Source organism: Ptychodera flava, chromosome 6, assembly GCF_041260155.1.
Source record: "Ptychodera flava strain L36383 chromosome 6, AS_Pfla_20210202, whole genome shotgun sequence".
NCBI classification, from domain to species: Eukaryota; Metazoa; Hemichordata; class Enteropneusta; family Ptychoderidae; genus Ptychodera; species Ptychodera flava.
The window spans coordinates 46,432,880-46,446,091 of NC_091933.1; the positions used below are offsets into that span (position 1 = coordinate 46,432,880).

The window sequence follows — 13,212 nt, forward strand, 5'->3', positions numbered from 1 at the left end:
TTTAACAAATCTTGAAATGGTATACATTCAACTTGATGATAATGAAAGAAGGCAATGCACATGTCCATTGATATAGCACTTCAACTATCCCATGGTAGAATTTATGTGGGGTTGTGAAACACTCCCGGATCAATACTGCCAAAGTAGTGGGAAAAGGACGGACATGTTATATTAAGTGTCTTTCGGGAGAAACAATAACGGAAGGGTTTGATAATGTGTGGCTTGTGATTGTGGGTTCTACACTTAATTATTTCTTGTACATTTTGGTCTATGGTCAATGTGACAACTCTTGGTAAGTCTAGAAAAAAGAAGAGATTTTAATGCCGAAAGTCCCAGCACAAAAGTTAACTTAAGGGGAGTCTTGCTTCATTGGAAAAAGTAATGAAATTTTTTGTGTGATTATGAACGAACAAGTGCAAAGTTGTACACTCAGGTGCTATGTCGTTACGGTACTTACTAAATATATTTAGCTATTTTACATGATTGCGGTAGTTTTGTTCATTCATTAATAAAATCTTATCCATTTTGTCTGTTTTCAAATCATAAAAACAAAAAGCTTGTGTTTTATTTAGCAAATAAGAACACTTCCAAAAGAACACCACATAACGAAAGGGATCTTCTATGGAAGGAAAGAGATTGAGGAATTATCAGCAATACAGAATGAACTCTGACCTTTGGAATATCCTGAAGTAAAACCTGGAAGAAAGGAAGGACAGAGGAAGACGGCATTGTGTTATTTTGCCTTCAGTTGAAAATGAATGGACCATCAGTGGGAAAAAAGAAATCTTGTCTCTGCACATGGCAACATTAAAGGCTTTCATTTGATGTAGCGGAAATGGTTATTTTTGGTACCAATTGTAAAAGATGTAAACACTGCATTCTCGATGCTTGAACAGTATGGCGTCTCCAAACTCACACAAAATATTCTTTATATATCCAATTATTCACAACACCAAAGAAAGTTGCTCTTGTAGTCCTAACTGTGTAATTTATCATCCATGAATTTATGAACACGATATTTTTATATTATGCAAAATTCAATGTAATTTTACATAGTATAGTTTCTAACTTTGTGCTCATTTTTTTTTTTAGACTAAACTATGTACTGTACAGCACAACTTGCAGTTTACAGTTTTGAAGTTTTCTATTAAACATAAGCAGGAAATTTGCAAGTTTTGAAGAATAATTGATTCAGTACTGGGGACAATGAGCAGCAGATTAAACACCAAAATAGGTATTACCGGTGTGAAGGACTCGCTAGCTAATCCTTTGACTGCAATTGATACTGCGATGTAATATGCAATATCTATATATATACTAAAGGCGCTCATTTTCTGTGAATTTTATATGTGATTAAATATTGTAAAGAAAGTGGGCAAATTGCTTGTTTTGGGGTTAAATTTACCTGACGCCATAGCCTTTACTGCTACCTTAATAAAGTACCTGTTTTTATTTTGTCTATTAGCATCATGATATCTTTGACTTTGAGCAATGTGGAAGATATAACTATCATCACACAAGATAGTTCTTTCAGTGATTTAGAAAATAATCATACACTTCTGTATCTTTGTGTGGATTTCCTTATAACTATCTTTTCTGTTACAGTGATTGCTAATGTATTCAAGGTTGGTCTATTTTAGTCACAACACGTTACTCATCTTTAACAGCTTCACCATTTCCTTGTCCAAAGGTTAAACATAATTGAAATCAACAGGATTTAAAGTTAAGGGATGGTAGCAATTTATTTACAGTAAGCATCAGGTTTTAAAATTGGTAATTTGGTCAGATATTTGTGACAGCTTGACTTACCATTTCCAGGTTCTGAGCAAACTCTCATAATCTAAAGAAAGTTTCACCTTGTTAATGTATTTAATAGAAAAAAAAATCAACAAGTTTAGACAAATTACATCTGCGAGGAACATGATCTCTACCGATATGTGTTAACAATGATTAGTTTCATGTCATGGACTGCAGCAGCATAGATGTTCACATGTGAACCTATATAATTCATCTAATATTTTATCTCAGAATGCCAAAAAATGAAGTATTTTACACCAAGCTGGCAATTCACCCCTGCCACAGAAAGAAAGACTTATATGAGAAATATGAGACATATCTGTCTCATATTTCAAGTCAAACTGTCTTTGCTATTCAATACTTGGATTTGTATACCAAGATTACATATTTCAAACTGTTTATTTTCAATCAAGAATAGCATTCAGGGGAACTAACCCATTACATTGATGCACCATCACCTTCAATTACTATAAATTCAGGCCTAGCACGTTGTATGAATATTGGAAAAGGGAACTAGAAGATATGTGTAAAAGAATACAGAGCTTGAAGACTGTCACATGCAGCCACTTCAAACAGAGGCATACATGTAAACTTACATGTAGGTATCTTGTTTGTATTACTCAGTTACCTATACAAATTTAATTTGTTTCCGCATGGGAATCTCCAAACACTGATATACTGTCATGTGAAACTCATTGTTCTATATTAATATCACATTCTTTTGTAGCCAATCCTTTGAAAAGTAGCTATGTTAAACCACGGTTGGGATAGTGGTTGGGATAGCGTAACTGTGGATATACAGTGATGGCACATTTACAGGCTTCAGATTAAGATTCAAACTGGAATCCTATACCCAACTGGCAAATCCAATTTCATATACTTTATTTAACCTTTACAACATGGGTAACAGACTATGTAAAATACCACAATTACCGTTTGCTTGTGTCCCCTTCAGTTGTGACATCAGCATCTGATTTTCCTCTAAGCCTCGAAAAAATGTTTCCCTTTTGTTTGACTTTTTCATTGTCTTTTGTTTTCCCCTTATTGGTTTTCTCATCATCTTTCTCTGGCTTCGGAGCAGCGCTTTGCTTGTCTTTCTTTCCCGAGTTCTTTTTCTTGTTGTCTGAACCCTTTGGGTCCAGATCTTGCAGCTCTGGAATCTGTTTTGTGTCACACCAGAGGTCTGTCTTTGGAGCCTTCCATCTCTTTGACCTCTGCAGGGGAGGGGAGATTGCCATACTGAGTGGCTTCTTTGGAACTGGTGAGAATTGTAAAAAAAAATTGTGTGGAACAGGTGAGAAGTGCAGAAATATACTATCATGATAACTTTGCAAGTAATCAAAGGATCTACAGACTGTAGAAAAATCTCTCATGATCAAACAGATTTGAATATTATACACAGACAGGTATACCTCACTGTATCAAATATCTTACGTCACAGTACCATGCATCACACTAATCTAAATTCCTTTCATCAACCTCACTCACACTCTATACTACCGTTATACTATTTTCTTTCAGACAGGCTTCACTACTTTAAGACAAGAAACATTCCTCCATTTTGATCAATTTCTTTGTTGTCATTCTTGGAATGAAATTCTTGTGGAAATTCAAAAAATTAATAACTGCTTCAAGAAATTCTTTGCCAAAAGGCTGACCATGGGATACATGCAGCTGTTTGTACAGGCTGGAAAAATACAGACTCAGTTTCAGATCCTTAGACTCATAGCTTGTTTACTTTTAAGGTAGTACTTGCCTCTGAACTGAAAGAATTCAATTTTTTTTTCAAAATTTCCTGCACCAAACTTTGAGCAATTTTCTTAGTGAAGCAAATATAAAAATCAGGGATAACTGCACAGATTTTGGTACTACAGAAGCATATTACCCATCATTTTCTGATTTTGAAATTCAAAATGGCTGCTATCCCTGTGCTAACTCTTTGGGGTTGAATTGAATTTTTGATTTTCACAAAACTACAGTAGGACATGAAAGGTTTGCTTACTCAAAGATCTTCAGAATGAGCCCCAACCAGCAGCAGACCGGATAATAATAGTAAAAGTTTGAGATTCTGAATATTTATCCCAAGCTGAATTCTGCCATCAGCAGAAAGTCACTAAAATTGTAAATGCTTCTCCTATTTATGTCTTCCAATATTCTTCCAATAAAGGTATATAATGGGTCCAATCTATGTACTCTGCGCCAGGTTTGCGCCAGGCGCATAGTCAAGAAAAGGCACTTTGCGCCAGGGGTTTGCATCAGGCAGCTGCGCCACCCTTTGCACCATGCAGTCTGCGCCATGTTGCATTCTCGGGCATCATAGGTACGGTCCTTTTGCGCCAGGTAATCTGCGCCACTTTTCTCTTTGATGGGGTCGAAGTGTAGGGTGAGTGAGTCGAGTGAAAGAGATGGGAAAATGAACTCGCAAAAAAAATGCAAATAAAATACGTCACTTGGTACGTCTAACAGGTACAATCAGCCGATCGGCGACTGCAGATGCCCTTGAAACTTGAAACAACTCTGTCGATTAACCACATAATTCCGATCAATAACCCGATAAGTCCTAAAACAATGTGATAGAGTGACCGCGGTGAAAACTTTTTGAGTCGAACCACAGTGTGGGGTAGAGTAGCATGGTCGACCTATAGCTTATTTACCCAAGAATCGTTTCCGGGTCAGGCTTTGCACAGGAAAGGGTTAACTGTGAATAAAATATGTCACCTAAAACGCGGAACCCCTACACTGTTGTAATTGTCTCTATTTTTAATTTTTTATTCTTATGTTAAATAAAAAGTTTCGCTTGTAACTTAATGCTTATCTAGCGTCTTTTGCTGACTGTCCCACGACAATTCTTTCTTCCACACTCTCGACGTTTCGCTCATGTTTTTTGTCTTGTCTGATCTCCGTCTGGTCTCGACATACTATAGTCTACAATAGTTTGTGACTGTTTCCTATGATTTGCTCCATTTCATTTCCATTTTTGATATAGTTAAATAAGTTTTTGTACTTCGTTTTATTTCCCAACCCAGCATTAAATAAGTTGCTTATTAGACAAATGGTACACGGCGTGCAGCTTTTAGATGGGAGGCACTGGACAAGTGAGACCTAGGCATATACTACATCACCTTATAAGGCCACGGCCACTTAGGAAGGTAGTGGGGTAGAATAACCGTGTACTTAGAAATTATTACAAACGTCACGTTTACGAGTCCTAAATCAACGAAAATACCAACTTTCATTTTAAGCGGCGTAAATGAGAAAAAAACGTGACAGCTTAGCAAAGTACAGGATTGGATCAGTAAGATGATATGCTAATATTTCAGGGCGTTAACGGACCTTGTAATATTGTTAATTACAGCCGTCGTTTAGTAAAGTCGTTGATTAACCACATACCGACAAAAGTGCGGTCCATACTTTGTCGACAGACCTTTAAGTAGCCTTCTCCCGCATTCTGTTTTCAGCGTTTGATGGCAAACTCGGTAAACTGAACACAGATATTTCATTATGATGTTTCTGGAACCCGAGACTGTCACTTTTTACTGTCAATGTTAGATTCGTGTCTTTCCTCTATTTGTAATGTGTTTTTTACAGCAGAGTCGTGTCTCAACCTAACAGCGATGGGGGCCTACTTTTTTCAGCTTGATGTCGTTGCTGTTCTGACAAGGTCCAAGTGCGGTATATGCATGGACGTAAACTTACATTTGTCAATTGCACAATCCATGGTTCTAAAATTACATATCCCCATGACCATTTGCAAAGAATGATGCATTACCATTTATGATAGACAGACACTTTTTATCAGTAGGCGGGGCGCGAGGATTTTGTCGCACGCTTATTGGTTGGTGTAGTGTGAATGTCGTCAGAGTAAACACATGTGCGATCCAGCAGCAAGGTCATTGTGTTTGCACAGAGTGTACCGTGCAGACCGTTCATTGATTCATTCATTGATCATAAGTAACAGAATAAACTTGGATGATACTTTCATTATAGTAAAATGGTCGGTTTTACGGAGACTTAGATTGCATTTTTCGTTGAAGTTGTAAACTTGAACATTGTTTCTGAAGACAGTACTTTAACTTGCCAACCACAATCTGAACGATCGCGATCTCCGTTGTTGGGGAGAGGGACTGTGTTCAAGTTTATGAAAATTGTTTGAGGTTTTCTCGAAAATATTTAAACGGAAAACTCACCTCAAAGATAAAAATTTGGGTGGATTTCGCAAAGCAAAATTTGACTTTCGTTGTTTCAAAAGCTTGTGCAATGTCTCGCTGGCAACCTCCCGCCGCGAAACTACGGCCGCGCGGCTGGCCGATACGCACAGCTGTAATGTACCCCGGTAACTTCATCGGAAAAAATCAAGCTCAAAAAATTGCATGTGAAGTACTAGTTGAATATTGTAACTCACATCGCTACGATTTATTTTCAACATCAATATTTTGAAAGTTTATTCCCAAACTGACCAGTAAAATGGTTCACGTAACACACTCTCTGTACAACTCTGAGTACAAGTTTCATGCAAAAGTGGCGTACCTATGATGCCCGAGAGTGCAACATGGCGCAGACTGCATGGTGCAAAGGGTGGCGCAGCTGCCTGGTGCAAACCCCTGGCGCAAAGTGCCTTTTCTTGACTATGCGCCTGGCGCAAACCTGGCACAGAGTACATAGATTGGACCCATTATATAGCTCTCCAATACTAGAATGGCATATCACTCTTCCAATATTGAATATATTTCACTTTAATCATGACATATTTTGACATGTTTGTGTTTCTTGTATAAATGTTTTTATGATCTTTTGTACAGTAATACTGGTATTTAGCAAGAGAGGACATTGCGATACAGCCAGGGAGTCCATCTTTAAAATCAATTTTCTATTTTCCTGGATATTGTCAGCTGAGCTAGGATACTGGTATATGCCATGGTAGTTTCACCCTTTCATCCCCATTCACTTATCAACCTGTTCAATTCAATTCCCTGTAAAATATGTCCACCATCACCACAGAGAAAATTTGGTTTTTGGCGTACCATGTTGGCAAAAAGGTTGAAACCCATAGGGAAGTTGTTTCAGGGTTACATTTTACAGCCAGATATGATGATGCAGCCCTGACACTGTACAAACATAGAATCAAATCTTACCAGCAGGCTTGCCCTTGCCAGCAAAGAGCCCTGAGGCATTTCTCACTTGCAGTGACGCAGCCAGGAGATTTGGATCTGACATGGATCGTCTTCTGTTCAGCCTACCATCTTCTTCCTCATCTTCTGAGGTTTCGCTGAAGGTGTCATTCTCAGCTTCACAGTCTTTACTGTTCATGCTAGCTTTTCCTGGTTTGCAATTACACAGAAACAAAACACTTGTTAATATATGCACACGGTACAAATACATAAATTTGAAAACAATGTTTCTTACACCGATATCTTAATGTTTCATGTACTTCAACGACTCATAAAAAACCAAGTAATATCTACTGAAGACAGAATGTTTTTCAATACTAACTGGGAACAAACAAGGCTTTTTTCAGATTTTGATATAATATTGGATTGCACTTCTGGTTCCTTTTCAAGAAAAAAATCCTTGTCATTCATTGGTTTCAATATAAGGAAATGAAAATGAGATTATACTGGTACAGTTACATGAAATTGCATCAGTAGAAAATTACCACATTTAGTGACTACAAATTCTCATGGTAACTTGACCAACCTAAATGACTTAGTTGCCTAAAGGATACTATTTACTATACACTTTTGTATCTGGAAAAAACATATTTTCATTTCTACAGACATGTATATAAATAATATTGACTGTCACTGACAGTGTGTTGTTGTGCCATGCTTGATAATGTGTGTAAATTCTGAATGTAGGCAAGCATAACAAATTCATGGTTTTAAAATTGTCTATTTTCGATATCAGCAATTACAATAAGTTCTATTCACAAACTGACTCAAAAAGTGATTCTACCAAAGTGTGTCCCCTATCCTTTGCCATTTTCTCTTTCCACAAATCCATCATGTACCATTACTCTGATCATAGGCCTATCATACTTCATTTAAAGTGACTGGGGTGTAACAAAGGTGGACATTTTCAAGGAAAAATTTTCCCTTAGCATTTAAACTTTGTTTTTCACCTTTTTTCATTGTTTTGTATTTTACTCCTATTCTGTGCTAAGTACCTGTGCTTATTTGTGTATATCTTTGAAATTTTCCAATTTGACATTTTCAAAGTGGCATTTCTTTCATGTGGGATGTACAAAATAGAAATAAACAAATAAATAAATAAATAAATAAATAAATAAATAAATAAATAAATAAATAATGTATAAAGTAACACAACCCTGCAAAATTAGATTGTGACTGTTTTGACAGGAGTTCAAAGCACAAAGTTGAACATATCTAAACATGTGTACATGAAAATGGTTTAATTTCCTGCATGATTTTACTTTTTTAATCTAACATACTGGATGAAATAAAGTTGTGAGACTAAAGTTGACAAAACACGACAGTAGAGCAAACCATTACAAAATAAAATTAAAAATACCGTCAAGGACACTATGTGCTCACATTCGGTTTGAATTGGTCCATTCGAGAAATATTTAAACCAGGAAAAACAAGAATGACAAAAGCAAATAAGGTCTCCAACTTAGGTACTGGAGGTCATCTTTACGAACATGCATATCAACTTCTATAGCAATGGGAGAAGCAGATCCTAAATACATAAGCAAATGTCAACAACAAAAAACAGAGAAGGCTTGATAAAAAGAAAAGGTGGGAGTGGGCAAAAAATGCACAAGGGATCTGGTAAAAAAGTAATGCTACATCATTGATCTTCTAAACCCTACCCCCTCCTGCATATCAAATGTTCCACCCCTTGGTATCACATAAGACCAAACGACAGGAAGTACATTTACAACCTTGGAGATTTTTAATTAATGCCATGAGTGTTATCATTCTAATGTAAACAGCACTTAAGTTAGTTACAGATAGTGAAATGCCTTCCACTGTGGGTGGTGATTACAACATCTGGAATTATCCTGGATCCAAATTTCTCATCAGTTTTTGTATGTCTTACATAGAAAAGTTGCAAAAATTGGTCCAAAATGAAAAAAATCACCTCAGCTTTGTTTTCTGGATCAAATTTTCCTACAAATTGGTATCAAATATGACAAAATTATGTTCACAGCCTTCAAAATTGTCTCACAACATATCCTGGGTTAGTATAGGTCATTTAAGGTCACAAACTGAGAAAAGTACCTAAAATATACAAATTTTGGGGTTTCCCAACACTTTGAGCAGAAAATTTATCTAATAACATCTTTCGGGACTTTATACCAAATTACAAAGCTATCAAACAAGGGACTTTATACCAAATTACAAAGCTATCAAACAAGTAATGTTGAGATAAAGTTTTCTTGACCAAAAATGACAATATTGTCTTAAAAATACAATTTTTTATATTTCAGGACAATTTCCACATATCTAACTATTGTCATCTCTGTACGTCTGTGTACGAAATATGAAAGCTGTCTGTCCAGGGTTTGAAAAAGGAAACACTGTCTAAGATTTTTTGACCGAAAATGACAAAATTGCACAAAAATAGTAATTTTCCCAATTTTGTCATAATTTCAACAAATTAGAAGAGTAACACCCTTGCAAAGAGACAACCCAAATTTGAGAGCGATTGGGCCGGCGGTTTCAGAGAAGAAGAATTTTTACTGAAAATGAGAAAAATCACAAAAAATTCAGCAAAAATACAAAATTAAGGATATCTTCACAATATTCATAAAACTGTATAAGGTTGACCTAAGGTACTTGCACACAAATTTTCAAAGCAATCAAAAAAGCGGTTCTTGAGTTATTAATTCTTAACCATTTTCACATTTTGTAAGCTCATTTGCATAATTTTGGCAATGCAGACTTCATTTGAACAAAATCCCATCTATAGCCCAGGATGCATCGACACACCAAATACCAAGCTGAAACGTGCAGCGGTTTGCGTGTTTTTAATGTTGACGGACATACTGTACGTACATACATACATACATACATACATACATACATACATACATACATACATACATACACACATACATACAGACGCCATCGACTTCAGCCTATACGATAAACTCACGTTGGTAAAACCAAATGTGAGCTAAAAACTAAAAACACTGGTATACATATCTGAGTTCATTTCTATTCAAATTTCAAAATCACATCGATGAAGCTAAAATAGTGGCTTATGATTTGTGAGGTGAATTCAAAACCATCTACTACCGGTAGATTCTAGATTTGTGAAACAGTACAATTTGTATATTCCAGCTTAAGATATTGATTTTTACTGTACTAGACATGTAAACAAGTCTCTTCAGAAGTTTAAAACTCATATAGAATAAATGTCAGTGACATTTATCTAAAAAATTCAAGTGATAAGAAAGAAGTATTGTGAGGTGAATTCAAAACCATCTACTAGATTCTAGATTTGTGAAACAGTACATGTATATTCCAGCTTAAGATATTGATTTTTACTGTACTAGACATGTAAACAAGTCTCTTCAGAAGTTTAAAACTCATATCGAATAAATGTCAGTGACATTTATCTAAAAAATTCAAGTGATAAGAAAGTAAGTACAGTTGCATGATTATTCATGTGGGCATGGCCTTGAAGAAAGGACAACAACATTGAGGAAAGGTCGTCTCTACACAATGGTCTTCATCCAAGGTCACAAGACATACTGATCCCAAGACAAACCGATGTACACACTAAACTTAAAAAGTTCATAAAATACGAACTAGAAAGGGAATTGGTGGTGAATCAACGCTGCAAAAGTAAAATGTTAGTATATTGAACTTTGATAGCAATTAAAGGCTGAGGGGGAGTTTTTGTTTCGGGTATTCCTATGCACAAAGGTCTGTCTTTTAAGTGTTTCTTAGAAACTCACTGTACAATTCATTGTTTCATGAATTCATGTCTAGTATGTAATTACCTCACTCCAAAATCACACAAACTCAATTCTGATGACATCATCAGCCCAGTGGCCACTGTACAAAACAGTCTGTCAGGTACAGTACAAGTGACATCATCTACACGGAGCGTCACCAAAACATGATAGCCAACCTGACATTGTCATCATAATAACTGCATGTAAGATACTGCATTGTATCATACATGTACCTTCGTCTATCATTTACATTAGAAACATGACATGACCTACAGTTAGAAACATCACAAGACCGAAAGAAAAAGTCGTAAAGAGTGCTTACTTTGACCTCCCCTGGATCGATCTCCTTTCAAGTAATCAAATATTCTGAAAGGAGCAGCAAGGATTGCCACTGTGTAGTAGTCCATGGAGGACATGATTGCGTCTCAAAAAAAGACTTGTTGCATTCAGTGCCTACTTATGTCTACTGAACTGAATTAAACGACGACGTGTGGTGTCACTTCCTGGTCAACGGTTACTCTCCTAAACAATTCTAGGTCATAATTTCAATGATCACACATGGACTGTTCTGAGGCTATAAATAGAGCATTGTCTACCGAATAGCCAAGTGGGTGGAACAAGGATTGTTATGATCAGAGTGAATTGTAAAATATTTCACTTGCCATGGTGCCATGGAACAAAGCGCTACATACTATGTGTATCTCTCTGAGGTGTACGTACACTTGAATTGAATCTTTTGTTAATATTCCATATTCCATTGATGATTTGTATCAATGGAATCAATCCCTCATTCATCTGGCATCACATTTCCTGGTCACATGTTTACAACATTCACAATGTAATTATACAGGTCAAAAATTAATCTATTTTGTTTGTCAGATACCGGTATATACGGAACAAACCATTGAAACATCAAATTTTGAAATGATTTACAGAACTTTTTTGCATTTTCCGATTCACTTTAACTTCACACAAAATGAAATCAATAAATGTAAACAGAATTCTAAGATTGTGAAGTCTAACTCAAAATAAATTAAGCCAACCATAAGTGGCATTATAACAAGGCAATTCAATCTGTGACGTAAACACAAACAGCCATTTGATACTGCATAGTAGTTGTTTCTTTGAACAGAAGCATGCTGTTATGTGGAGGAAAACATTCAGGGGATTTTGAGATGTGGGCCATTCCTCTGTTTTATGAAGCTTTCTATTCATATGTTAACAACCATACAAAATAATTACTTTTCACAACAAAAGAATATGTAAATTGAATGGCATTATGTAAGTTGCTGCCACTCTGTTTTTTCCAAGACATGGAGAACACAGAGTCATTCATACAAGTTTTACACACTTAGTTGGTAACCTTGGTAACCTATAGAAGTATTTTGTGATAAGGTAGTTCATACTGATAGTTTATACTGATAATTCTGGTTGATCTCTGAGCTATATGAACAATGGAGTGGTTTTGGCAATATTCTTTTTAGGCATGGCATACAATAGTGGTATAACTTCAGCTGCACAGCAAGTAAAATTTGGACCTTTGCATCACATCTGATTTGATGCTGTATTCAGTAACTCCAAGAGGCTCTTGGAGCTAGAACTTGCTTAATTTTGACTTACTGAAGATCTTTATGAATACTGTGAATAAGTAAATCTTTCAATTACTGCAAAATGTTTAGTAAAAATGAATGAAAATGTTTAAACATGATGAGAACATTGGTCTTATATTTACATCTGGCAAATTACACCATATTTTCAATAATGCAGAATGGCAAAACTTCAATGAACCTAGCAACAAAATTTGAAAGCAATAATTAAGATGAGAATTTTTTTTGAAAAAATCTTCACATTAAACAGAACCATGTACAGTTCAAAGCAGAACTAACGCACCATCCGGGCTCGCCTAATTTCAATGTCAATAATTTGTTAGCCAATCTCAATATGGTAAATTAACTCTCCATCCAACTTAAGCTAAGAGTGGGAGACATAGTACTCAGATACATTTATTCGCCAAGTTTGATCCAGATAAAACTTAAGTGTGCACAGATTTCTTGAAGTCTGTGCACTAAAAGTCTATGCCATATACAAAGACATTTTATTTTGTCTGCTGTACATGTGTATCCCTCATTTTTTATTTTTAGGTATTACTACTGATATTTCATCTTAATTCATTATTGTCATTCAGGCCTTTACATTTATTTCCTTGTAGGGGCCTGGCTTTGTACTTATGAGTTATTTTAATCTGTTTCCGTCATCCTATCTGTTACTGACATGTTTCATTCTTGTTTTGCTTTTAGACCAATCTGAATTGATAAATAAATACACAAGTAACATACGTACTGTTTTCCAACTTACTTCTCAATTCATTTTAGTATTTGCAAAGACAACTGACTTCTTGTCAACACATATTGTAACACACCTCATCCGCAGTCTGTATTCTAATTCGTCAATTGATAGTCACGTGGGATGCGTTCTCTTTGTGCTGATCC

The 13,212-nt window shown here is 35.8% G+C and overlaps 1 protein-coding gene across 8 annotated transcripts in view; it reads right to left on the minus strand.

Moving 5' to 3' along the window:
- Nucleotides 1-13,212, minus strand: part of LOC139135979 (FYVE, RhoGEF and PH domain-containing protein 2-like) — a 52,652-nt gene that overhangs the window by 23,965 nt on the left and 15,475 nt on the right. For 4 of the 8 annotated variants that reach the window (XM_070703785.1, XM_070703781.1, XM_070703782.1 and 1 more), the window contains 3 exons: nt 6,930-7,115; nt 2,731-3,055; nt 673-696 (listed from right to left, as the gene is read on the minus strand). In XM_070703785.1, the coding sequence (XP_070559886.1) occupies nt 673-696; nt 2,731-3,055; nt 6,930-7,115 (535 nt within the window). Of the gene's footprint in view, nt 1-672; nt 697-2,730; nt 3,056-6,929; nt 7,116-11,045; nt 11,211-13,212 lie in introns of those variants that run through there. The other 4 variants (XM_070703787.1, XM_070703783.1, XM_070703789.1 and 1 more) reach the window with 2 other exon arrangements.